The sequence below is a fragment of the Platalea leucorodia genome, assembly GCF_965183815.1.
Source record: "Platalea leucorodia genome assembly, chromosome: 8".
NCBI lineage: Eukaryota > Metazoa > Chordata > Aves > Pelecaniformes > Threskiornithidae > Platalea > Platalea leucorodia.
The window spans coordinates 56,310,142-56,334,923 of NC_138830.1; the positions used below are offsets into that span (position 1 = coordinate 56,310,142).

The 24,782-nt window shown below is 70.5% G+C and overlaps 5 protein-coding genes across 7 annotated transcripts; 4 read left to right on the forward strand and 1 right to left on the reverse strand.

The window, feature by feature from the left end:
• Nucleotides 1-406: 406 nt before the first annotated feature.
• MC1R (melanocortin 1 receptor) lies at nucleotides 407-2,722 on the forward strand (the record flags this gene model as incomplete). Its single annotated transcript, XM_082319855.1, has 1 exon — nucleotides 407-2,722. Exon 1 carries the CDS (start codon nucleotides 1,760-1,762, stop codon nucleotides 2,720-2,722), a length of 963 nt encoding a protein of 320 aa, XP_082175981.1. The 5' UTR covers nucleotides 407-1,759.
• Nucleotides 2,723-3,640: 918 nt separating this feature from the next.
• On the forward strand, nucleotides 3,641-6,563 carry TUBB3 (tubulin beta 3 class III; the record flags this gene model as incomplete). 2 transcript variants are annotated; one of them, XM_082319199.1, is made up of 4 exons in its annotated part: nucleotides 3,641-3,697; nucleotides 3,993-4,101; nucleotides 5,109-5,219; nucleotides 5,488-6,563. In XM_082319199.1, 4 exons carry the CDS (start codon nucleotides 3,641-3,643, stop codon nucleotides 6,561-6,563), a joined length of 1,353 nt encoding a protein of 450 aa, XP_082175325.1. The 2 variants fall into 2 exon arrangements, with proteins under 2 accessions (XP_082175325.1, XP_082175326.1); XM_082319200.1 differs by lacking the exon at nucleotides 3,993-4,101 and having other exon boundaries at nucleotides 5,117-5,219.
• A 1,472-nt stretch (nucleotides 6,564-8,035) lies between these two features.
• Nucleotides 8,036-12,298, forward strand: DEF8 (differentially expressed in FDCP 8 homolog). 2 transcript variants are annotated; one of them, XM_082319551.1, is made up of 12 exons: nucleotides 8,036-8,057; nucleotides 8,616-8,732; nucleotides 8,822-8,904; nucleotides 9,008-9,157; nucleotides 9,233-9,374; nucleotides 9,444-9,608; nucleotides 10,238-10,365; nucleotides 10,612-10,725; nucleotides 11,047-11,127; nucleotides 11,234-11,374; nucleotides 11,490-11,599; nucleotides 11,771-12,298. In XM_082319551.1, the coding sequence occupies exons 2-12, from the start codon at nucleotides 8,627-8,629 to the stop codon at nucleotides 11,871-11,873; spliced, it is 1,323 nt and encodes a 440-aa protein (XP_082175677.1). In that variant the 5' UTR covers nucleotides 8,036-8,057; nucleotides 8,616-8,626; the 3' UTR covers nucleotides 11,874-12,298. The 2 variants fall into 2 exon arrangements, with proteins under 2 accessions (XP_082175677.1, XP_082175676.1); XM_082319550.1 differs by lacking the exon at nucleotides 8,036-8,057 and having other exon boundaries at nucleotides 8,306-8,732.
• A 448-nt stretch (nucleotides 12,299-12,746) lies between these two features.
• On the reverse strand, nucleotides 12,747-15,020 carry DBNDD1 (dysbindin domain containing 1; the record flags this gene model as incomplete). Its single annotated transcript, XM_082319351.1, has 4 exons — nucleotides 14,937-15,020; nucleotides 13,825-13,971; nucleotides 12,983-13,123; nucleotides 12,747-12,907 (listed from the first exon to the last, which is right to left on the reverse strand). The coding sequence occupies exons 1-4, from the start codon at nucleotides 14,983-14,985 to the stop codon at nucleotides 12,747-12,749; spliced, it is 498 nt and encodes a 165-aa protein (XP_082175477.1). The 5' UTR covers nucleotides 14,986-15,020.
• Nucleotides 15,021-17,536: 2,516 nt separating this feature from the next.
• Nucleotides 17,537-24,617, forward strand: DRC4 (dynein regulatory complex subunit 4; the record flags this gene model as incomplete). Its single annotated transcript, XM_082319413.1, has 10 exons — nucleotides 17,537-17,605; nucleotides 19,061-19,258; nucleotides 19,429-19,635; nucleotides 20,033-20,087; nucleotides 20,684-20,889; nucleotides 21,150-21,317; nucleotides 21,664-21,750; nucleotides 22,749-22,958; nucleotides 24,206-24,271; nucleotides 24,468-24,617. The coding sequence occupies exons 1-10, from the start codon at nucleotides 17,591-17,593 to the stop codon at nucleotides 24,615-24,617; spliced, it is 1,362 nt and encodes a 453-aa protein (XP_082175539.1). The 5' UTR covers nucleotides 17,537-17,590.
• Nucleotides 24,618-24,782: the final 165 nt, after the last annotated feature.

Genomic DNA, 24,782 nt, shown 5'->3' on the forward strand with positions numbered 1-24,782 from the left:
CCGGAGGGGTTTTTTTGCCCACTCCTGCGGCTCTTGTGCCTCCTTCCCTCCGCAAAACCTGATGATGATGAAGGGCTCGGGCTTCCCCACTCCCTCCTTTCCCCACCTTCCCCTTGTAGAGCTGGGAATGAGGTCAGCTGCGTTCAAACTCTTTAACTCATCCTCGCTGTCTGCAAAGCTTTTTATTTTTTCCCCCCACTCTGTTTTTCTGCTGCGTAACGGTGAATATGTGGCTCTAACGCTGAGCCAGGCTGCGTTGCCCGGAATAAATCCTCCCCCACCGCCTCGTGCAGCGTCTGCTGCCTTCCTCTCCCCGGGGATCACCGGGATCGGGGCAGCTTGGCCGGAGCCCTGGGGTTTGCGCTGTAGCGCAGACCCCAGGGCTCCGGCCAAGCTGCCCCGACTTCATCCTACCGGTTGGATTTGCAGACTCGGCGTTTTTCGAAGCTCTGCTCTCAAAGCCTCTGTTGATCAAGCTAAAAATTCGCGGCACGTACCGGCGCACGCGTTAGCCGAGCAGCAGCTGGGAAGGGGGGAAAGCCGGTGGCTGTTGGTTTGGATTCCTCCTCCTTGTGTTTCCCTGGGGGCGAGCGGGGTTTTGCCGCTCCTCGCCCGGTGCCAGGGCTTTGGCTCGGCACACAGCACGCGTTCGCCGTAGCTCCCTGCCGTGCCGGCACTCGGGGTGAGCGAGGCACCATGGCGGCCTGGGAACCCGGTCCCAGTGCGGCCGGCTGAGCCGCTTTTATCCCTGCCGGAGCCGTGGGGTGCTCGGTGCCGTGGGGAAGGAAGGGCTCCCGGTGCCCTGCAGGAAGGAACGGAAGCAGCCGGTGGGAACGACCACGGGATCGGCCTTTTCACGCGGCCGTGAATGGCTCTTTGGCAGCCGAGCGGCTCCAGGCATCAACACCGACCGAAGGCACATGACGGTCAGATGGGTCCCGTGTCCCCCAGCCCACCCGCGCTCCCTCCGGCGCTGAGCTTTGCCAGGGCACGGGCGCGGCGTTGCTTTTAATCGTGCCTTTGACGATCCCTATCGGACCCATCGCCCGCCTCATGGCAAAACACCTTCTCCGGGGCCGGGCCAGGCGAGGCCAGCGGTGCCATGGGGCCGGTGGGCGGCCGGGGCTCCTGGCCCCACGCACGGGCGCTGGGAGGGGCAGCTGGGCGCCTGCGGTGGGGAAGGTCCTGCTGGGGTCCCCACAGTGCGTGGGCACCCCAGGGCACAGAGGACCCCTGTGGCACACAGCCCCCCCAGTGTCCACAGACCCGGGCATGTGGGGACCCCCCCAAGGCACACGGGCACCCACAGACGCACGGTGACCCCAAGCAGTCGGGCTCCGCAGGGCCATACCGGGGGTCCGGCAGCCCTGGCCTCCGCAGCGGCTGCCAGGGTGCCGCCGTCATGTGGGTGCCCACCCTCCACGGGAGGAGGAGCCGCGGGAGCCGGCTTTAAAGTGGGGCAGAGAAAGGGTCCTTTCTTCCCCATCACCGTGGGCTGGCGGGCGCGCGGCTGCGGGGAGGCCGGGCAGGGCTGGCGAGGAGGGCGGCCACGACACCGGAGGTCACGGTGGGCGCGTGGCGTTCCCCGGTGAGACCCCAGGTGGCGGGACCCCCCCGTCCCCCATTCCTCCCTGTCCCCTCGGCCTCGCCGCCGGGCGCTGCGGGAGCGCTGGCAGGGCAGGCCGGGGGCTCGGGCTGCGGCGGGGGGCCCCGGGGGCTCGGCCCCCGGCCAGGGGGACCCTGGGGCTGAGGCGGGGCCATGTCGACGCTGGCCCCCCTGCGCCTGCTGCGCGAGCCCTGGAACGCCAGCAAGGGCAACCAGAGCAACGCCACGGCCGGGGCCGGCAGCGCCTGGTGCCAGGGGCTCAACATCCCCAACGAGCTCTTCCTCGCGCTGGGGCTGGTGAGCCTGGTGGAGAACCTGCTGGTGGTGGCCGCCGTCCTGAGGAACAGGAACCTGCACTTGCCCATGTACTACTTCATCTGCTGCCTGGCCGCCTCCGACATGCTGGTGAGCATCAGCAACCTGGCGGAGACGCTCTTCGTGCTGCTGATGGAGCGCGGCGTGCTGGCGATCCGCGCCAGCGTCGTCCGCCACATGGACAACGTCATCGACATGCTCATCTGCAGCTCCGTCCTGTCCTCCCTCTCCTTCCTGGGGGTCATCGCCGTGGACCGCTACATCACCATCTTCTACGCCCTGCGCTACCACAGCATCGTGACGCTGCAACGGGCCATGGTGACCATGGCCACCGTCTGGCTGGCCAGCACCGTCTCCAGCACCGTCTTCATCACCTACTGCCGCAACAACGCCATCCTCCTCTGCCTCATCAGCTTCTTCCTCTTTGTGCTGGTCCTCATGCTGGTGCTCTACATCCACATGTTCGCCCTGGCCCGCCACCACCTCCGCAGCATCTCCAGCCAGCAGCAGCAGCCCACCCTCCACTGCAGCAGCAGCCTGAAGGGAGCCGTCACCCTCACCATCCTCCTGGGCGTCTTCTTCGTCTGCTGGGGGCCCTTCTTCTTCCACCTCATCCTCATCGTCACCTGCCCCACCAACCCCTTCTGCACCTGCTTCTTCAGCTACTTCAACCTCTTCCTCATCCTCATCATCTGCAACTCGGTGGTCGACCCCTTCATCTACGCCTTCCAGAGCCAGGAGCTCCGGCGGACGCTGCGGGAGGTGGTGCTGTGCTCCTGGCAGGCGGCGGGACGCGGGTAACAGCACGGACGCCCCGCCGACGGACGGACGGACGGACGGACAGGCCGATGGGCCAGGACACGCCGCGGGGCGTCCCCCCCCGGCGCCCCGACCCGCGCCGGCGGCCTCGCGGTCCCCAATAAAGGCTCTTTGCAGTGAGGCTGTGGCTGGCACCCCCGGGTGGGGGGTCGGCCCTTCCCGCCCCCCCCGTTTATTCGAAGCTCCGTTTGCTCCCGGTTTGCCGCTGTCGGGAGGGCACCGGGGGCACCGGCGGGGCGTGGGGGGCGGCGGGAGGCCGGTCCCCGCGGGGCGGGGGGGGGGGGGGGGGCAGCCGGGGCCTCCCGGGGACAAAGGGTCCGGTCCGCGCCCCCCGCCCCCCGCCGCCGCCGCCGCCGCCTTTGTTCTCGGTCCACGCCCGCCGCCGCCCGCCCCGGCCCCGCGGGGGGGCTCCTGGCGCCCGGGCCCCCCCCGTGCGGCCCCCCCGGTGCCCCCTCCCACCCCACCCGCGACGGGACGCGGGTTGCGGGGCGTCCCGTCCGTGTCCGCTCCCCCCCCCGCCCCGGGATGCTCCCGCCGCGCCCGGGCGGTCCCCGCACCGCCGCCCCCCCCCCCCCCCCGCCGCCGTACCGGGGGTCCCGTCCCCCCCCCCCCCCCGGGTGCGGGGGTGCCGGTGCCCCCGCGGGTGCCGGGGGTCCCGGAGCGGCGGGGCCGGGGCGGGGCGGGGCGGCGGCGCCGGTGCCGCAGGGCTGTTGCGGCGTTGCGGCGGCGGGCGCCGATTGGCTGCGGGGCGGCGGTGACGTCAGCGGCCGGCCCGGTGCGGCGCGAGGCGCCTATAAAGGAGGCGGCGGCGGCGGGGCCGCCCCCCGCGCTCCCGGTGCCGCTCCTGCTCCTGCTCCTGCCTTTTCCCGTTCATCCCGTTCATCCCGGCCCGGCAGCACCATGAGGGAGATCGTCCACATCCAAGCGGGGCAATGCGGCAACCAGATCGGCGCCAAGGTAACGGCGGCCCCGCCCCGCTGCGGAACCGGGCGGCGGACAAAGACACCCCCCCCTCCCCCCCCCGCCGCACCGGGCGGACAAAGGGCCCCGCCCCCGCCTTTGTCCGCCGCCGCCGCCGCCGCCCTTCAGCACCGCGGACAGCGCCCGCACCGCCCCGCCGCCAGGGGGCGCCCCGCGCCGCGGGGGGGGGGTGGTGGTGTCGCGCCCTGCCCCGGGGATGTGGGGGGGGGTCCCGGTGCGCCCCCCCCCGGCCCCGCTGAGCCCCGGTTCCCCCCCCCCCCCCCCCCCCTAGTTCTGGGAGGTGATCAGCGACGAGCACGGCATCGACCCCAGCGGCAACTACGTGGGCGACTCCGACCTGCAGCTGGAGCGCATCAGCGTCTACTACAATGAGGCCTCCTGTAAGCGCCCCCCCCGCCCCGGGACCCCCAGCACCCCGCTCTGGGCGGGGGGGGCCCTCCCGTCCCACCCACCCGCGGGGCGGGCGGGGCCCGGGGCTGCTCCCGCCCGGGGGGGGGCAGATACGCACCCACCCTGTGGGGCTGGGGGGGACCCCGTGTGCCCCCACCCCATGAGGACCCTGTGGGTTTGGGGGGGACCCCATGTGCCCCCACCCCGTGAGGACCCTGTGGGTTTGGGGGGGACCCCGTGTGCCCCCACCCCGTGGGCACCCTGTGGGTTTGGGGGGGACCCCATGTGCCCCCACCCCGTGGGCACCCTGTGCTCTGGGGGGGGACATGGCGCACGCACCCAGCCCCGTGGGTGCTGGGGAGGGGGGGACACATCCCCCCAGCCCCGTGGGACCCTGTGGTTTGGGGGGGGGACGACATGTGCAGCCACCCCATAGGGATGGTTTAGGGGGGACCCGTGTGCCCCCAGCCCCATAGGGACCCTGTGCTCTGGGGGGGGACATGGCACGGGCCCCCAGCTCCATGGGTGTTGGGCAGGGGGGGACAGGCCCCCAGCCCCACAGGGCCCCCGTGGTTTGGGGGGGACACAGCACACGCACCCGGCTCCATGGGCACTCAGAGGGGGGACACATGCCCCCAGCCCCGTGGGACCCTGTGGTTTAGGGGGGGACATGTGCAGCCACCCCTTGGGGACCCTGTGCTCTGGGGGGGGACATGGCACGGGCCCCCAGCTCCATGGGTGCTGGGCGGGGGGGACACAGGCCCCCAGCCCCACAGGGCCCCTGTGGTTTTTGGGGGGACACACACACGACACGTGCACCCAGCCCCATGGCACCCCGCAGCGTGCAGGGACACGCACGTGCGCCCAGCCCCACGCGACCCCGTCTTTGGGGGGGGTGGGGGGGTGGACATGGAGGCACCCAGCCCCGGGGGCCCTGCAGGGTGGGGGGCTCCCGGGGGGAGCGGCAGGTCCCCTCCCGGCACGGGGTCTCTCACAGCTCACAAGTACGTGCCTCGCGCCATCCTGGTGGACCTGGAGCCGGGGACGATGGACAGCGTGCGCTCGGGCGCCTTCGGCCACCTCTTCCGCCCCGACAACTTCATCTTCGGTAGGTCCGCGGCGAGGGGGACGCCGTCGCCCGGCTCCCCAGATCCCTCCCGGGCCGTCGCCGTCCCCGGGGCGCTCGGCGGGTGCCTCCCCACCCGCGCCCCGGGGCCCCGGCACAGCCGGAACGCCGCCAAACCTTTGCGGTTTCCGCTTCCCACCCCGCCCCGGCTTCAGATCTTGCCGATGGCGGCGGCGGCGGTGCCCGTCCCCTCCCCGGCGTGGGCGCGAGGGTGCCGGCGGCCATCGGGTGCCTCTTTCCCCCCTGGCAGGGCAGAGCGGGGCCGGCAACAACTGGGCCAAGGGCCACTACACGGAGGGGGCCGAGCTGGTGGACTCGGTGCTGGACGTGGTGCGAAAGGAGTGCGAGAACTGCGACTGCCTGCAGGGTTTCCAGCTGACCCACTCGCTGGGCGGCGGCACCGGCTCCGGCATGGGCACCCTCCTCATCAGCAAGGTGCGGGAGGAGTACCCCGACCGCATCATGAACACTTTCAGCGTGGTGCCGTCCCCCAAGGTGTCGGACACGGTGGTGGAGCCCTACAACGCCACGCTCTCCATCCACCAGCTGGTGGAGAACACGGATGAGACCTACTGCATCGATAACGAAGCTCTCTACGACATCTGCTTCCGCACCCTCAAGCTGGCCACCCCCACCTACGGCGACCTCAACCACCTCGTCTCGGCCACCATGAGCGGCGTCACCACCTCCCTCCGCTTCCCCGGCCAACTCAACGCCGATCTCCGCAAGTTGGCCGTCAACATGGTGCCCTTCCCGCGTCTCCACTTCTTCATGCCGGGCTTCGCCCCACTGACGGCCCGTGGCAGCCAGCAGTACCGCGCCCTCACCGTCCCCGAGCTCACCCAGCAGATGTTCGACGCCAAGAACATGATGGCCGCCTGCGACCCCCGCCACGGCCGCTACCTCACCGTGGCCACCGTCTTCCGAGGCCGCATGTCCATGAAGGAGGTGGACGAGCAGATGTTGGCCATCCAGAGCAAGAACAGCTCCTACTTCGTGGAGTGGATCCCCAACAACGTCAAGGTGGCCGTCTGCGACATCCCTCCCCGGGGGCTGAAGATGTCCTCCACCTTCATCGGCAACAGCACGGCCATCCAGGAGCTCTTCAAGCGGATCTCGGAGCAGTTCACGGCCATGTTCCGCCGCAAGGCCTTCCTCCACTGGTACACGGGCGAGGGGATGGACGAGATGGAGTTCACCGAGGCCGAGAGCAACATGAACGACCTGGTGTCCGAGTACCAGCAGTACCAGGACGCCACGGCCGAGGAGGAGGGCGAGATGTACGAGGACGACGAGGAGGAGTCGGAGGCGCAGGGCGCCAAGTGATGCCCCGCCGCCCGCCCTGCGCCCGCAGCCCCCCGGCTTCGCGCTGCCGCCCCCCGGCCGGGCTCCCCCCGCCTGCCCTTCGGTGTCTCCTGACCCCGTCCCCCCCTGAGCCGGCTCGGCCCCCCGCCCCCACCTCCTGCCTCCCCCCTTTTCGTTTTTTACTGGTTCGTGTCTATTATTTTTTTTGAATACTTAATAAATTTATTGCTGTCCGGGTACCACCGTCTGCGGCTCCTGGGGGGGGGGGGGAACGGACACGACCCTCTGCTGGGGGCAGCTCAGGGGCTCAGCCCCCCAGTCCTTCTCGTTAACAGGGGGGATCGAGGGTGGCTGTGCCCAAGCCCTTGTCCCCTCCCAGACGAGGCCGTGTCCCCAGTGTGTCCCTGTGCCCCCCAGGGCTGGGGGTGCCGGTGCCACCTCGCCCCAGGAGGGTGGCTGTGCCTGTGTCCCCGCTGTCACCCCTCTCCCTGGCGGGGCGTTAGGGGGTGGCCGCCCCCTCCCTGTGCCAGGACAGCCTTGTCCCCCCAAACTGAGGAGGGGGCACGGACCCCAGGGCGCTCCTGCCTCCCCCATGTGCCTGGCTTTGGGGGGTGCAGGCCAGCCCCAAGCCCCCCGGCTCTGGGGACCCCCCAGATCCAGCCTGGCTGCTGGGCTGACCCGGGGGGGGGGGGGGCAGGCTGTGGGGCTGCAGCCCCCCGGGGCCGCTGCTCCAGCCTGGGGGTCCCTGTGCTCCCGTGTGGGTGTGGGGAGAGGGGCTGGGGGCTATGGGGACCATGGGAACCGGGAACTAAAGGGCTGGGGGCTATGGGGACAAGGGATTATGGGGCTGGGGGCTATGGGCACTGGGAACTATGGGGCTGGGGGCTATAGGGACAAGGGATTATGGGGCTGGGGGCTATGGGGACCGGGAGCTATGGGGCTGGGGGCTATAGGGGACAGGGGATTATGGGGCTGGGGGCTATAGGGACCATGGGGACTGGGAACTACAGGGCTGGGGGCTATGGGGACAAGGGATTATGGGGCTGGGGGCTATGGGGACAAGAAATTATGGGGTTGGGGGCTATGGGAGCAAGGAGCTGTGGGGCTGGGGGCTCTGAGGACTGGGAGCTATGGGGCTGGGGGCTATGCAGGCAAGGGACAAGGGGCTGTGGGGCTGGGGGCTACACGGACAAGGGGCTGTGGGCTGGGGGCTCCGGGGCTGGGGGCTCCGCAGACAGGGGATTACGGGGCTGGGGGCTCCGGGGCCGGGGCCGTGGGGCGGGGCGCGGCTGGGGCGGGGGTGCCGGGCTGCGGGGCCGGGCTCCGCGGTCGGGCCCCTGGGCCGGGGCTCCCGGTCCCCGCTCTGCCCCCCCTCCCCGCCCCGGGGCGGCCCCGCCCGGGCGCGGTGCGGTCCGCCGGCCGGCAGGGGGCGGTAGGGCGGCGGGGCGGGGCGGGGCGGGGGCGGGGCCCGCGGGGCGGGGCGAGGCGGTGAAGGAGCGGGCGGGCGGCGCTGCGGTGAGCGGGGCGGGGGCGCTGCCCCCTGGCGGGCGGGGGGGCCCCGCTACCGGTACCGGTACCGGTACCGGTACCGGGGGAGGGCGGGGGGGCGCACGGTGCCGGGACGGGGCGACCGCGGGGGCGAGGGCAGCGGGGCAGGGCGGGGGCCACGGGTGTGGGAGGCGGAGGGACGGGTTTGTCCACCGGGGACGGGGTGACGGTGCCGGGGTGACGGTGACAGTGACGGTGCTGGGGTGACAGTGACGGTGCCGGGGTGCTGGTGCCTGTGCCAGGGTGTCGGTGCCGGGGTGTCAGCGATGGGGTGGCGGTGACAGTGACGAGGGACTGGTGACGGTGACGAGGTGCCGGGGTGTCGGTGCCGGTGCCGGGGTGTCGGTGCCGGGGTACTGGTGCTGGTGACGGTGCCAGGGTACCAGCGCCTGTGCTGGGGTGTTGGTGACAGTGACAGGGTGTCAGTGACAGTGCCGGGGTGCCGGTGACAGTAACAGGGTGTCGGTGCCGGTGCCGGGGTGCCGGTGCCGGTGGGTGGCTGAGGCAGCGCCCGGCGCCCCGCAGGCCAGGCGGCGATGGCGTACGACGAGCGGCTGGCCCGCTTCCGCCAGGCCCACCTCAACCCCTTCAACAAGCCCCCCGAGCCGCCGGAGCGCCCCGACGGGGGGACCCCCGCCCCAGGTGGGTGCCGCCCCCCCCCCCATCCCTGCCCCACGGCGGGGGCGGGCAGGGGGTCCCAGCCCCCCGCCATGGCGCTCACCCCCTTGCAGCCCGGCGGCCGGATCCCTCCCCCGGGGACCCCGAGGGCGCCCTGGACCTGGGGCTGGCCGAGGACCACTTCTCCCGGCCCGTGGTGAGTGGGGCCGGGGAGCGGGGCTGGGGGTGCCTGTGGGGCTGGGGGCTGCCGGCTCAGCCTCCTCCTCCTCCTCCTCCTCCTCCTCCTCCTGCTGCCGCAGGGCCTGATCCTGGCGTCGGACGTGCAGCAGCTGCGCCAGGCCATCGAGGAGTGCAAGCGGGTGATCCTGGCGCTGCCCGAGCACTCGGAGCGGCAGAAGGACGCGGTGGTGCGGCTCATCCACCTCCGCCTCAAGCTGCAGGAGCTGAAGGTGGGGACGGGATCGGGGTGGGGAGGGGTCTCCATGGCCGGGGGGGCCGCGCTCACCCCCCCGTCGCCTCTGCAGGACCCCAGCGAGGACGAGCCCAACATCCGGGTGGTCCTGGAGCATCGCTTCTACAAGGAGAAGAGCAAGAGCGTCAAGCAGACGTGCGACAAGTGCAGCACCATCATCTGGGGCCTCATCCAGACCTGGTACACCTGCACAGGTGGGGCCGGGACCCTTCCCACCCACCCCGCGTCCCCGTCCCCGTGCTGATGGCTCCCTGTCCCCCCAGGCTGCTACTACCGGTGCCACAGTAAGTGCCTGCCGCTGGTGAGCAAGCCCTGCGTGCGGGCCAAGGTCAGCCACCAGGCCGAGTACCAGCTCAGCATCTGCCCCGAGAGCGGGCTGGACAGCCAGGACTACCGCTGCGCCGAGTGCCGTGCCCCCGTCTCGCTCCGTGAGGCTGCGTGGGGCTGGGGGGGGCTGGGGGCTGCGTGGGGCTGGGGGCTCTGTGGGACTGGGGGGAGCTGGGGGGAACTGGGCGCTGCAGGGGGCTGGGGGGAACTGGGGGCTGGGGGAGCTCGGGGCTCTGTGGGACTGGGGGGAGCTGGGGGGGAACTGGGGGCTGCATGGGGCTGGGGGGAACTGGGGGCTGGGGGGGCTGGGGGCTCTGTGGGACTGGGGGGAGCTGGGGGGAACTGGGGGCTGCGTGGGGCTGCACGGGGCTGGGGGGAACTGGGGTTTCTGTGGGGCTGGGGAGAACTGGGGGCTGGGGGGAGCTGGGGGGAACTGGGGGCTGCGTGGGGCTGCGTGGGGCTAGGGGGAACTGGGGGCTGTGTGGGGCTGGGCTCTTTAGGGGGCTCTATGGGGCTGGGGGGATCTGGGGGCTGTGGGAGCTATGGGGAGCTGGGGGGGTCAGGGTGGTGCAGCGCTGGGGGGGGCCACAGCACCTGGGAAGGTGACGCTGGGGCCCCGCTGTGTCCCCGGGCGCTGCCGCACGTCCCGTGGTGGGTGCGTGGCACGGGGTGAGCAGGCCGTGGCGCGGTGCCGGTGCCGGTGCCTTTGCCAACGTGCGTGCCGCCGCAGGGGGGGTGCCCAGCGAGGCCCGGCAGTGCGACTACACCGGCCTCTACTACTGCAGCAGCTGCCACTGGAACGACCTGGCCGTCGTGCCCGCCCGCGCCATCCACAACTGGGACTTCGAGCCCCGCAAGGTGCCCGGGCGCGGGGCGGGGGCCTGGGGGTGCCCGGGGGGGGCCGTGGCCCCGGTCACGGGGGTCCCTGGGGGCCGTGGCCCTGGTTGGGGGTCACTTAGGGGGCTGTGGTCCTGGGCATGAGGGTCCCTGGGGGGGACCGTGTCCCCAGGGCTGTGTCCCCGGCGACGGGGTCCCCGGGGCCGTGGCGGTGGTGACATCCCGGTGCCCGTGGGGTGACGGCGGCTCCGGCCGCGGGTGGAGCAGGTGTCGCGCTGCAGCATGAGGTACCTGGCGCTGATGGTGTCGCGGCCCGTGCTGAAGCTGCGGGAGATCAACCCGCTGCTCTTCAACTACGTGGAGGAGCTGGTGGAGATCCGGGTGAGTGGGGCGGGAGCGCGGGGGGAGAGGGGGACCCCGGCGGCACCCGCTGGGTCCCACAAAGGGGGAGCGGGGCAGGGGTGGGGGCAGAGGGTGCCCAAACCGCGATGGGGCTGAACTCAACCCAGCCTGACCTTGTCCCCGTCACATCCCTGTCTCCGTCCTGTCCCCACCCCATTTCTGTCCCTGTCCCCATCCTCATCCTGCCCATTCCCGCACCGCACCCATCTCATCCCTGTCCCTGTCCCCACCCTGCCATTTTCCCTGTCTCGGTCCCATTCCCAATCCCATTCCCGCCCCATCCGTCCCGTCGCCCCGCAGAAGCTGCGCCAGGACATCCTGCTGATGAAGCCCTACTTCATCACCTGCAAGGAGGCGATGGAGGCGCGGCTGCTGCTGCAGGTCGGGCCCTGCACGGGCGGGCGGCCGAGCCGGGGGCACCCCGGCGTCGCGGCGGTGCCGGACGCGGCGGTGCCGGGCGCGGCGGTGACGGGCTCTCCGCCTGCAGCTGCAGGACCGGCAGCACTTTGTGGAGAACGACGAGATGTACTCGCTGCAGGACCTGATCGACATCGAGGCCGGGCGCCTGAGCTGCTCCCTGACGGAGATCCACACCCTCTTCGCCAAGCACATCAAGCTGGACTGCGAGGTGAGCCGGCGCCGCGCGGCAGCCTCAGCCACGACCCACGGCACGGCTCATGCCAGGGGAACGCGGCGGGTCCCCGCTGGGCGCCATCGGGACCCTCTGCTCGCTCCCTCCCCAGCGCTGCCAGGCGAAAGGCTTCGTCTGCGAGCTCTGCAAGGAGGGCGACGTCCTCTTCCCCTTCGACAGCCACACCTCCGTCTGCACCGACTGCTCCGCCGTCTTCCACAGGTACGGTGCGCACCGGGGAATGGCCGCCCTCCCGCCACCGGGCCCGGCGATGTGGCAGCAGGGCAGTGGGGGGGACACAGGGGTGGCGCTGGGGCCGGTGCCGTGGGGTGCCCCGGTGCTGTGGGGCGCCCCGGTGCCGTGGGGTGACCGGACGCTGTCCCCTCCCCGCAGGGACTGCTACTACGACAACTCCACCACCTGCCCCAAGTGCGCCCGGCTGAGCCTGCGCAAGCAGTCCCTCTTCCAGGACTCCGGCACCGAGGCAGAGCCCTAAGAGGGGGCCCCGGCCCCACGGCTGCCCCCCACCCACCCACCCGACCCACCACGGGGCGCCGGGATGGCCGGGGGCAGCCCCATGGCCGGTTGGGTGCTGGGGTGACCCCCGGCTCTGCGAGGGGACCCCGGGCCGCCAGACCCCAGCCTCTCTGCGGGAGGGAGCCGGGATCTGGTGAACGACGTGCGGCAGCTCCGCCAGCCCTGCCCGCAGCCTCCACGCCGGGGACTCGAGGGTGCGGGCAGGGGCGAGGTGCGGGCAGGGCAGGGCAGGGGCCCGGTGCCTGCAGCCCCCCCCAACACTACTGGGGTCACACTGCTGATTCGGGGGGTTCCCGGTGCCAGGGCAGAGCCCCCGGGAGCTGCGGGGGGCTGGGGCCCCCCCCTCCGGTTTATCCTGTAGCATTAACGAGGCCTCGTTAATTAACCCAGCACTCATGTCCCTGCTTTGGCTCCGTCCCTCCCTTCCCACCCGCGGCGATGGAGACGGGCAGAGCCGCGGCGGCGGTGGGTCGGTTGGTTTTACCGGAACACAACGCTGCTACATCAGAACCGGGCGGGCACCGGCACCGGCCACGCTCCCGCCCCGGGCCATCGCCCCCGTGCCAGCCCCAGGTCCCGGTTCCAGTCCCTTCCCCGCAGCCCGGTGGCGGGGGAAGCACTGGGTGACCGGCGTTAACCGGCCCCGGGCCTCCCTCCGCGGGGCCGGGGGCTGCCCCTGCCTGGGGCAAGCTGCCCCCCACCACAGCCCCAGTCCTGCGCCCCGGTCCCCCCCGGCGGGGCCGGGCTCCGAGGCTACTGGGGACAAAAAGAAGCAGCCAGCACCGGCACGTCCCCGTGTCCGTCCCGCCGGCGCGTCCTGGTGTCCGTTTCCCTAGGGCTCCCGCGGCCGCTCGGCGGGCAGGAAGGCGTCCGGGGGTCCCGGCGGTAGCTCCGGGTCGCTGAGGTGCTTCTTCTCCCGGCCTTGCTCCCGCGCTCGCGTCCAGGAGGGCGAGCGCAGGTACCCGGCCCGCGGCACCGCCTGCGGCTGCAGCCCTGTGGGGACAAATGGCGGCTCAGGGCCTGCCAGACGGACAGACGGACGGGTTGAGGACGGCCTCGCTTGCTCACCGCTGGGTGACTCTCCGGTTGCGTTCTCCTCGTCGGAGTCGGCGAAGACCTCGGCCAGCTCTTGGTCCGACATGTCGGTCAGCTCGGTCAGGTCCAGCAGGTCGAAGTGCACCTCCAGCGAGGAGACGCTGCTCAGGGGCTCTGTGGGCAGCCGGCGGCAATGGGGGGGGCTGGCCGCAATGGGGGGACCCGGTGGCAGTGGGGGCCGGTGGCAATGAGGGATCCGGTGGCAACAGGGGGACCCGGTGGCAATGGGGGCTGGTGGCAACGAGGGACCCGGCGGCAATGGGGGGACCCGGGGACGGGCTGGGGGCAGCGAGGTGGGCGCCCTGGGGGGGGCTGGTGCTCAGGGGCCCAGGGAGCCAGGAGGGACGAGGGGCTCGGCGGGGGCAATGACCAGCTGGGGGCTGGCAGGGGATGGCAGGGACCACCAGGGACAGGCAGGGATCCCAGGGCAGGGCAGGGACCCCAGGGGACACAGAGACCTCAGGGGCAGGCAGGGGATGCTAAGGGCAGGCAGGGACCCTGGGGCTGGCAGGGGACGCTATGGCCAGGCAGGGGACCCCAGGGATAGGCAGGGACCCGGGGGCAGGCAGGGGATGCTAAAAGCAGGCAGGGGACCCCAGGGGTAGGCAGGAGATGCCAGGGACAGGCAGGGGACCCTGGGGGCACAGAGGGGATGCCAGGGACAGGCAGGAACCCCAGGGGCTGGCAGGGGACCCCAGGGGCAGGCAGGGGATGCCAGGGACAGGCAGGGACAGGCAGGGGACCCCAGGGGCAGGCAGGGGCTGGCAGGGGACCCGGGGGGACAGGCAGGGCTGCCCGCGCAGGGCCGCACTCACGTCTGCGCTCGGTGACCTGCAGCAGGCCGGCGCTGGGGATGGGGATGCCGCCCTGCTCCTCCGCGGGGGCTCCGGGGGGCTCCGGGGCCGGCCCGTGGGCGGGGGTCCCCGCCGGCCGCTCTGGGGCCAGTGTCTCCTTGCCGAGCTCTGCGATACCGGCACCTGCCGCGTCGGTGACGGCAGCTCCGTCCCGGGCCCCCGCCAGCCCTCGGGGGCTTGCCGGCCGAGGGGGACGGGGGCAGCGGGGGCCAGGGGGGACGGGCAGAGCTGCCCGGGGCCCGGCAGCCCCCGTGCCGGCAGCCGGCAGCCCCGCGCCCCCCACCCTGCACAGCCCCTTTGTGTCGGTGAGACAAAAGCGCGGCCTGTGCCGGAGCCCAGACAAGGGGCGGTTTGTCTGCTGGCAAGAGCCGGCGAGGCCAAGGTGGCCGCGGTTGTGGCACAGCCCGCGGTCGTGGCACAGCCGTGCCCGGGCACCCCTCCGGGGCTGAGCGGGCATCGAGGGCAGGCAGGAGAGCCAGCAGCACCGGGCACCGCGGCACCGGGTCCCCTGGCCCACCCAGGGCTGGTGCTGGGGCAGGACGGAGCCGGCCGTGCTCCGGCACCATGTGCCAGCGGGCCCTGCCAGCACCACGCTGCCAGGTGAGACGGCACGGGGACAGGCTCACCGCAGGCTGGGCATCTCCTCCTGCCCCCCAGGACGGGGACAGCGGGGCAGGAGACAGAAATCCCCCCCCCCAGGAGCCGGGGTGAGGAAAGGGACATTACAGGGGTGTTCAGTTCACGTTCCTGGTACACGGAGCTGCAGGACACCGGCACCCCTGCCCCGATGCCAGCTCTGCCGTGTCCTGACCCTGCAAGGTGTGACCAGGCACCCCACGCTGCCGGCACTTTCCTTCCAGCTGGGAAACGGGGTCCCCACCCCGCTCCAATGCTGGGAAGAGCTTCCTGGGGGGGGACACAGGGGCTGCCTGCTCCTGCCTGCTCCTGCCCGCTCCTGCCATCCCACCCCACACGCTGCCGCGGTGCCCAGCCCCGGTGTGTGACACCGCAGCGGCGTCACCCCTGCCACCGGCAGCTTCCCGGCCCCGCTCCCCCCCGGAGCCCCCACCCACCGGGGCGCTGGTCCCTGCCGCAGAAATCCCCTCTGGCCTCCGCCTGCATGGTCACACCGTGCCGCCGGCCACGACGCCGGCCACGCTGCCGCGCTCCGGCCTGGGCTCACCGGCTGCCTGGCGGGGAGCGGGACCGGCATCAGGGCTCCCTCCCCGCACGCCGCTCTGCTGACTCACGTCAAACTGCAGAGCCAGGCGGCAGCCGGCTCTGGCCACCCCGCCAGCATCGGCCCCGCTCCTGGCCGGTGCCCGGCCCGGTGGCACTGTCCCCGCGCGTGGCTCTGAAGGGCCCGGTGCCCCCGGTGCCGCGGGAGGGCACGGCCGTGGCCGCCACCGCGACAGAGGCCGCGGCACAGCCGTGTGCGGGGCACGCGCGGGATGGCCAGGCGTCCACAGGCACCACCCGTGTCACCGTGCCGGACCCCGCAATGCCGGGGCTCACCGGCATGGCCACCACCCTGGCCCTCAGCACCCCGGCCCTCCACGCTCCTCCACTGGCACCGGCACCGGCACTGGCACGCCTGCGCGGGGGGTCTGCCCCGGCACCCCTGCACCTCGGCACCCCGTACCCATGCCTGGCACCCCGCTGCACCCCCACCTCCCCTGGGCACCCCCTGCCCGCCCAGACCCTCACCCCGACCCTGCCTGCCCGCACCTGCCTGCACACCCCCTGCCTGTACCCACCCCCCCCCCGCCCGTGCCGGCCCCCCAGACCCTGCACACCCGCGCACGCTCCCCCCGTGCACAGCTGCACCCCCTTGCACACCCCCCCCATCCAGAGCCCCCCGCACCCCCGTGCACCCCGCTTGCACCCCTGCATCCCCTGCGTCCCCTTGCACACCCGCCCCCCCCACACGCCTCACACACCCCCCGCACACCCCTCGCACTCACACACCCCTTGCACACCCGCCCCTTGCACACTGCTCGCACACCCCTTGCACACCCCCCTTGCACCCCCCTCGCACACCCTCCCCTCGCACACCCTCCCCTCGCACACCCCTCGCAGACCCCTCACACACCCGCCCCTTGCACACCCCTCGCAGACCCCTTGCACACCTGCCCCTTGCACGCCCCTTGCACGCCCCTTGCACACCCCTTGCACACCCGCCCCTTGCACACCCCTTGCATACCCCTACCCCTCGCACACCCCTCACACCCCCCTCGCACGCGCCCCCCCTTGCACGCCTGCCCCTTGCACGCCCCTTGCACACCCCTTGCACACACCCCCCCCGCAGACCCCTCGCACCCCCTTTGCACACCCCTTGCACCCCCGCCCCTCGCAGACCACTCCCCGCACACCCCTGCCCCCCGCACCCCCCTCGCACGCACACACCCCCCGCACCCCCCTCGCAGGCACACCCCTCGCACGCACCCCCCTCGCACGCACACCCCTCGCAGACCCCCCGCCCCACCTCCCTCCGCACCCCCGGTTCCCCCCGGTTCCCCCCGGTTCCCCCCGGTGCGGGCTCCCGGCCCGGGGCCGCGGCGATGGGCGCGGCGCTCCGCTCCCCGCTCCCCGCCCTCACCTGCGGTGCCGGCCGCTCCCGGAGCCTCCATGGGCCGGGCCGGGGCCGGTGGCGGGGCCGGTGCGGGGCCGGTGCTGGGCGGGGCGGGCCCGGTGCCAGCCCGCAGCCCGCACGCTCCTGCCCGCCGCGGCGGGGGCGGTGCTGGGGGCGGGCACCCGGGGGCGGGGACGCCGGCACCGGGCGGGGCGGGGGGGGACCGGGGACACCGGGGCGGGGGGCGGAGGGGACCCGGGAGTGCGGGGCCGGGGGGCGGGAGGCACGGCGGGGGCCGGGGCGGGGGCGCGACCCGGGGAACCGGGGACCCCGGGCGTGAGGCGGGGTCTCGGGCGGCGGAGGGGAAGCGGGGGACCCCCGCTGCGGGGCGGCCCGGGGCGCGGCGGTGAGCCCGGGGGTCGGGGGGGGGGGGTCCCGGTCCCGGTCCCGGTCCCAGCGGGGACCCCCGGGCCCGGAGCGGGCCCCGCCGCCGTTGCTAGGGCGTGGCCCCGCGTTGCTAAGGGGCGTGTCCAGCCGCCGCTCACCTCTCGCGAGATCTCCCCGCCCCGTTGCCTGGAGACCGCGGCGCCAGCGGCAGCCGCCATGGTGGGAGCGGGGCCGGGGATGGGGATGGGGATGGGGATGGGGATGGGGATGGGGATGGGACCGGGGCAAGAGGGAGCCCCGGGGCGGCGGGGGGCTCTGGGCCTGCTGCGGAAGGGTCCCCCGGAGCCGGGGGGTGCGGGCAGAGGAGGGCGGTGGGGCCCGGCCCGCTCTCGGGGGGGGTTTGGGCACTCGTGAGGCGTTAATTTCGGTACATGCCGTTTGTGCCCGGGGGTTTCACCACGGAGCTGAGCTGGCAGCGGCCGGGCCTGAGCTTATGGGGGTCTGGGAGGCTTCCAGGCTCCTCCTGGGGACCCCGGCTCCGGCAGCCGGTGCCCCCGTCCCCCTTCCCGGCCTGCCCCTGCCCTGAGCGCCCATACACTTCGTGGCCTGGGCCGGGGACGCTGAGCAGCACGGCTTCCTCCTGCACCCGAGCCACATGGACACCTCCTGTGTTTTCCTTTCTTTCCTCAGGCACCCAAAAAGAAAGCCGGGAAAAAAGGGAAAGGGAGCAAAGCGCCAGCAGTGGTGGATGCCTTGTCCCCGACGGAGATGAGCAAGGAGCAGGTGAGAGATCCCCCCTCTCCCAGCCCACCCCCGGGCAGGAGGATGCTGCCGCTTGCAAGAACGGCACTCGGGACCCCTTGTTGGCGCCTGGCTCCGGGGACAACAGGTGGCGGAGGGTGACAGAGACAAGCGGCCGGGGTTCATTTCACTGCCTGACACCCGTCTGGGCTGCGCGGGGGGTTCTCGCTGTTCCTGGAAGGAGCAGCCCCCTCATCCCACCCTCCCTTCCGCTGGTCCAGGGCGCTCTGCTCCCCAGCCCCGTGCCCTTGCTGTCTTCTCCCCAACGCTGTAACCCTGCTCAGCTCAGCTGGGCGATGGTGCAGCCTGGAGGTCTGCGACCGCAGCCCGCTGCGCGCTCAGCCGTGTTGCTGCTGGGGCAGGAGGCTCCCGTAGGCATGGGGAGGGCAGGCGGAGGTGGAAGGTGCAGCCGCTGCCCCTCGGTTGCTCCGAGTCTCGCTCGTTTTGCCGGGTCTCCTACAAACGGAGGAGGAGATGGCCCTGGCCTGGGGACCTCGCTCCCGGGATAAGATTCTGCACATCTCATTGTGCCCAGGTGGCCAAGAAGGCCAACAGCATCCTGGCTTGTATCAGGAACAGTGTGGCCAGCAGGAGCAGGGAGGTGATGGTGCCCCTGTGCTGGGCACTGGCGAGGCCGCCCCTCGCATGCTGTGCTCAGCGCTGGGCCCTGCACCCCACGGCGGCCATGGAGGGGCTGGAGCGTGGCCAGAGCAGGGCAGCGAGGCTGGGGCAGGGGCTGGAGCACAAGGCTGGGGAGGAGCGGCTGGGGGAGCTGGGGGGGCTCAGCCTGGAGAAGAGGAGGCTGAGGGGAGCCCTCATCGCTCTCTGCAACGGCCTGAAAGGAGGCTGGAGCCGGGGGGGTCGGTCTCTGCTCCCCAGGAACAAGCGATGGGACGAGAGGGAACGGCCTCAAGCTGCGCCAGGGCAGGGTTGGGTTGGGTATTGGGAAAAACTTCTTCCCCCAAAGGGCTGTCAGGGCCTGGCCCAGGCTGCCCAGGGCAGGGGCTGAGTCCCCATCCCTGGGGGGATTTAAAAGCTGGGTAGATGTGGTGCTCAGGGACATGGTTTAGTGGTGGCCTTGGCAGTGCTGGGTTAACAGTTGGACTCGATGATCTTAAGGGTCTTTTCCAACCTAAATGATTCTATGATTCAGTAGCATTTAGGCACTTGAAAACAGTGTTACTGGACACTGCGAGACAGAATATCTGAGCCCAGGCTGCTTACAGTAGGACAAGGTTTTGTTACTCCTTCTCCAGAGGCTGATGGGTTCTGTAAGGGCCAGGCTGTGTCAGGGCACCTCCCCTGCGCTTCTCCATCCCAGCAACAGCCCCTGTGTCCTGCCAGGTTTGCGACACAGCTTGCCATGGGTGTCTTGCAGAGGCATCCATCCGTGGCCTTCTTTTCCCCCTACCTGGGCTCTTCCCTTTGGCTTTGCAGCTGGAGAAGCACATCCAGCGCCTCCGGGAGGAGCTGGACCGGGAACGGGAAGAGCGCAACTATTTCCAGCTGGAGCGTGACAAGATTCACACCTTCTGGGAGATCACCCGCCGGCAGCTGGAGGAGAAGAGAGCAGAGCTGCGGAACAAGGACCGGGAGATGGAGGAGGCGGAGGAGCGGCACCAAGTGGAGATCAAGGTGGGAAGGGAGAAGGCTAAAGGTGTTGTGAGTGCCCCGAGCTCTGGGTGAGCCTCGGGCAGCTCTGAGGAGGAGGATGCAAGGATGCAGGCCAGGAGCGTCTCGGCCAATATCCCAGCTCCAGGTTCCTCCTGCGGAAGCCCCTCACCCAGTCTGTGCCTTGTCTTTAGGTTTACAAGCAGAAGGTGAAGCACTTGTTGTACGAACACCAGGAAAACCTGACAGAGCTGAAGGCAGAGGGCACCCTGTCCATGAAGCGGGCCCAGAAGGATCACTGGGCCCAGGAGATGGAGCTGCGGAAAGACATGCGCTCCTTGAAAGTGGAGCTGAAGGAGCAGGAGCTGGCCAACGAGGCAGTGGTGAAAAACATGCGCCTGGTACGTCCCTGGCCGGGCCAGAGCCGCATGCGAGGGAGGTGGTGGGGCTGCCGGCTGAGCCCTCCCCGCCCCGGCGTGTGAGCGGGAGCCTCCTCGTCTCAGTCCGTGGGGTGGGATGGGGTTTCCCGCAGGCACCGGTAACAGATGGACTTAGAGACGCTGGAAAGTCAGCGCGGGAACAGGGAGAAGGGGGTCTTGGGGCAGCTCCCCTGAAGCCCCCCTCCCGCAGCAGGGAGCTGTGAGAGCAGCTGGAGAGCCCACGAGCCGCCGTTTGCACGGATAACGTGGGATCGGTGCCACGCGGGAGCCTTTCCCGGGGAGCAGGAGGGAATCGCTCAGGATGCGGCTGACTGAGCATTTGGTTGTCTGCCTCTAATGCGTAGCTTCTCCCTAACAGAAACAAGAGGAGGAGGTCACCCGGCTGCGCAACGACTTCGAGAGACAAGTGAAAGGTCAGGACGTGCGCGTAGCTCCCGCGCGGCCTCCCTTTGCCAGCGTGCCGGGGAAGGCTCCTCCGAGCTCTGCTGCGCTGCCGGGCTCCCTGGCAGAGCCTCGAGCAGAAAGGGGGCCGGTTTTCCCCCAGCTCTTGCTCCCCTGTGCTCCAGGGTTGCCAGACCCCCAGCATCGCGCGAACAGAACGAGGCCGGGCACCTGTAGCGCGGGCTGAGGGGTGCAGGCAGGGCGCCCGGCGCCGCTGCCGGGCCGTGCCGCTGAGCGCAGCTGCCTGGCCGCGCTTCTCCAGGCTGCGGGGTGGGCTGGCTGGAGGAGCCCTTGCAGAGTCCTCGCTCCAGTCTCCTCCTCAGGGGACGTTTTGGGTTCTCACGGGCAGACTTGGAGCGTTTCCATGTCCTCTTTCTGCTATTTCTGGGCTCGGCTCTCCGTGGTCCCAGCGTAACTGGTGGCAGCTGCGGTGACGCCACTAACGAGCATCTTGTCCTCGTGTAATGCGGCGGTGGCACGCGCTGGGCCGGCGCTGGCTAACGGAGCTGGGGTGCGTTACGCAGGGTCTCCGGGAGGTCCTCACTCGGCCCCCTGTGCGCTCCCCCAGAGATCGAGGCCAAGTACACCAAGAAGATGCAAGTGCTGCGGGACGAGCTTGACTTGCGGAGGAAGACGGAGATCCACGAGGTGGAGGAGAGGAAGAACAGCCAGATCAGCGAGCTGATGAGGAACCATGAGAAGGCCTTCGGTGACATCAAGAACTACTACAACGACATCACCCTCAAAAACCTGGCGCTCATCAGCTTGCTGAAGGTACTGCCTGGCCTGCAGAGTGTCACCCTTCCACCAAGGGACGGGTCCTGGGGGGATTTCACCCAAATCTGGCCAGTTCCCAGGTGGCGGCGTGGCTGCTGCTGGTCTCCCGAGGGTTGTACATCGTTACACGAGCGAAGCTCTTGAGCGCGGGGAGATGTGCCTTGCTGGGCCAGCAGCGGGAGGGTGTGCGGACGGTGTGGGGGGCTCTGAGGAGCTGGGCAGCCCCCAGGAGCTGGCACTCGTGTTCCCAAGAACAGGAGCAGATGGAGGAGATGAAGAAGAGAGAGAGTCACTTGGAAAAGGAGAAGGCGGAGGTGCTGCTCCAGAACAAACAGCTGAAGGAGCCCCTGCAGCAGGCCCAGGAGCAGGTGTCCGAGCTGCAGAAGAAGCTGGCCCACTATGAGAAGGACAAGGAGGCCCTGACGGTGAGCGGCCAGCCCTCTCCTTTCCCGAGTCACCCTGGCTCCTTCCAGGAGGGAGTCGCTCAGCGGTGACCTCGGCCACTCGGCTTGGCCAGATCGCTGAGCAAAGTCCTTGGAGACCCTTTCAGCTCAGCTGGGTGTTGATAAGATCTCAGATGGGACTGCTGGGACTCTGGCAGCGAGAAACCAGAGTAGCCCCGGCTGCAGAGGGGGAGGGGAGCTGGTGTGGGTGCTGCCTGGTTTTTCTCGCCCGTATCTCTTTGCTGGTCACTCTTCTCCCTTGCCGGAACACATCCCCCACACCTCCCAGAGAAACCCGTCCTCTTTAACTGTCCCCTCCCGCTCGCAGAACACAAAAGCCCATCTGAAAGTCACCCAGAAGGAACTGAAGGATCTTCAGTGGGAACACGAAGTGCTGGAGCAGAGGTTCAGTAAGGTGAGAGCTGCAGGTGGGTCTGGGCATCCCACTTCCCTCTCCAAACCCTCTCCCCTCCACAGAGGACCAGGCACAGGGGCTTAGCAGAGAGTCTGGGCTTAGCCGAGGGCTTTCCGAAGCTCTAATCCAGGGCTGTGTGATAGCCGCTGCTTCCAACAACGCTTCTCACAGCTTTGGCGTCTCCCACGGTCAGCAGACAGGCTTGGCCTTGTACTTTGCTAAGCAATCATGCACGCTCCGGCGGTCCCCTCCTGGCCCGCGAGGGGCTGGCTGCAGCAGCAGCTCGGGGACAGAGCCGTGGGGAGAGATCGTCACGGGCCACCAGCCCCGGCCACAGCTCGCTCCTTTCTTCTGCCGGCGTTTGGGGGTCGCTCCCCCCGCTCGCTGTGCCGGGGTGGCTCAGGATGAGTCCTGTTGAGTGAGTTCTCCCAGACTCAGCCTCTCCCCGCACCAGCTAACCCAGATAAATCTACCGAGGCAAGGAGAGAGCTCATTTGCAATGCGTAGAAATCCCCAAGAATACAAACGTTGATCTGAGGCCTCGTTAACAATCCATCATTAAGGCAGCAACATATTCAGTGCATTCAGAAATAGGCTGTGGAGGAGAGATTGTCTCCTAATTAGGACACTTATTAACTAGCTGTGAGCCAGGGACTCCTGCCAGCTGCGAGGAGGAGAGGAGAGACCCCCGTGCGCCGCGGGGCCCTCTCCGAGGTCTAAGATAGTGCCACAGCTCGCCCGCCCGCCGGCCCCTTCTGCTGTTGGGGGGTCCTGTGCCCGGAGGGGAGAGGTGCAGGTGCTGAGGCGGTGCTGGGGAGGGAGGGAAGCTGCACTCCAGCACCTGCCTTCCCCGCGGGCCGCAGGTGCCGTGGGGAGCGGCCAGGCTCTCGCTGGAGCAGGCAGGGCCGAGCTGCCGGACCTGTTTGCTGCCAGCCCTGGGTGGCCGCCAGCCCGGGGGTCCCGAGGGCGGCGCGAAGGCGTGCTGTCTTTGCGAGCAGGTGCAGGCGGAGCGAGATGAGCTCTATCAGAAGTTCACCAAAGCCATTCACGAGGTGCAGCAGAAGACGGGCTTCAAGAACCTGCTCCTGGAGCGCAAGCTGAAGGGACTTCTCAGCGTCCTGGAGAAAAAGGAGGTGGAACTCGGCGAGGTCTTGGCAGCCTCCAACCTTGACCCGGGCACTCTCTCCTCGGTCTCGCACAAGCTGGAGGTACTGTGCACGGCCATGGGGCCCTGTGAAAGCTACCTTGGGGGGCAGAGGCTGCTCTGGGGTGAACGCAGACCCCGGAGCGTGCGAGTCCCCGTCCTGCATGGCTGTAGCTGTCACATCACCTGTTCCCGGCACTCCCAGGGCCGCGCGCGGTGCCGCAGGGCACTCCGGCTCTCCCTCGAGAGCGGAGCACGTGGGTGTCGGAGTTTGGCACTGATCTCTCCCTCAGGTGGGGCTTGTTTCGAGGAGAATGGCCCCAGGCTGAGCAGCGCTCGCCGGCGCTCTGTGCTGCCGAGCAGCCGGCTGCGCGTGGGGTCCGTCAGCGACCCGGGGTGCTCTCTGCGCGGGGAGTCACAGCCCGTGAACCTCTCCTGTCCTCCCTGGCTGCAGAGACAGTGTAGACAGGTTCCCAGGGGCTCTGCAACATCTGCTGTGCTAAAAATACGTATGCAGAAAGCCTTGGCGCGGAGGCTCAGAGACCCACATTCCTGGAGCCTGCCGCAGCCGTAACTGGAGAAGCGGCACTTGCTTCGGATTGGGTTGAGACGCAGGGGACGCGGGTTCCACACTCGGCTCTGCCACCGCCCCGGTGCCCTCCCACTCGTCCCACGCCAGCCCGTCCCCTTCCACGTCCCCTCTGCGGCAGGCAGACGCCCTCTTGCCGGGGTGCCCTGGGGATGGGCATGGCAGCGGTCGAGGCACTGGGGCCGTAGGACAGGGCAGTGGATGTGTCACCTACTAGCAGGTGCCACGGCAGCAGGAAGGAAAACACATTCCTGGGAAGGCGTCACGGCGTCGAGCTCTCCCACAGCTGCTGGGGTCCGGGAATTCCTCTGCTCAGCTGCCTCCAGCGTCTTCTCAGGGAGACTCTCTCCCTGTAATTCCCCCGGTGCCACGCCGGCAGGGCGGTGCTGCCGGAGCAGGTGCTGCCGTCGCCCCCGCTTCGCAGCGGGGCTGACAATGGCAGGGCTGCGCTGGCGCTTGTGTTGTTGGGCCGGGAGGTCCCTGTCCCTCGCCTCTGCCTGGGGCTGGCTGTCCCTGGCAGTGCTGGCTCAAAGGGAGCGGGGTGGTGGCCGCCTGCCAGGCCGTGCTGCGAACCGCTCCGCTTCAGCCAGGCCCCAGTGCCAGCCCGGCCGCCATGCAGCAGCTCCTCCGTGCGCTCTGCCACGCCGCTCCCGCCTGCGGCACGGCCGCCGGTGCCCCCGGGGCTGGGCAGCCGCTACCTGACGCGCCGTCTCCCTTTGCAGGACCTGCTCGATTCCAAGAACGCCACCATCCAGGACCTGCAGCTCCAGCTGGCCCGAGTCTGCAAGGTGAGGGAAGGGGCTGGGGGCTGCCCTGTGTCCCCCCGGCTCAGGGCTGGGGGCTGTCGGCTGGTGGCCACAGTTCGCCCTGCGAAGGAAGGCGCGTTGGGGTGTCCCCCCTGCGCAGGGGGGTGCAGGGAGCCGGGCGCAGAGGGGCTGGGCTGGAGCTGGGCTTCGGGCTGACCGGGGGCTGCTTCTCTCGCAGGCACACGATGACATGTTGCAGACCTTCGAGGCAAAGCTGACGGCTTTCGGCATCCCCCTGGACAACCTGGGCTTCAAGCCCCTGGCGAGCCCCGTGCTGGGGCAGGCGGTGGGGCAGGGCCCCGCGGGACTCGTGGCCGTGCCCACCTGATGCCAGCCAGCACCGAGGGACCCACGGGCCGGGCCGGGAGCGGGGCTGTGCCCCGTTTGTGCTCCACGCCATTAAACAGAGCCCAGAGGGACTTTTGGAGGACCTGGAGGACCCTCTCTCTCCTCCCTGGGGGGCCCTTTCCTCCGGAGCAGCTGCCAGCCGCAT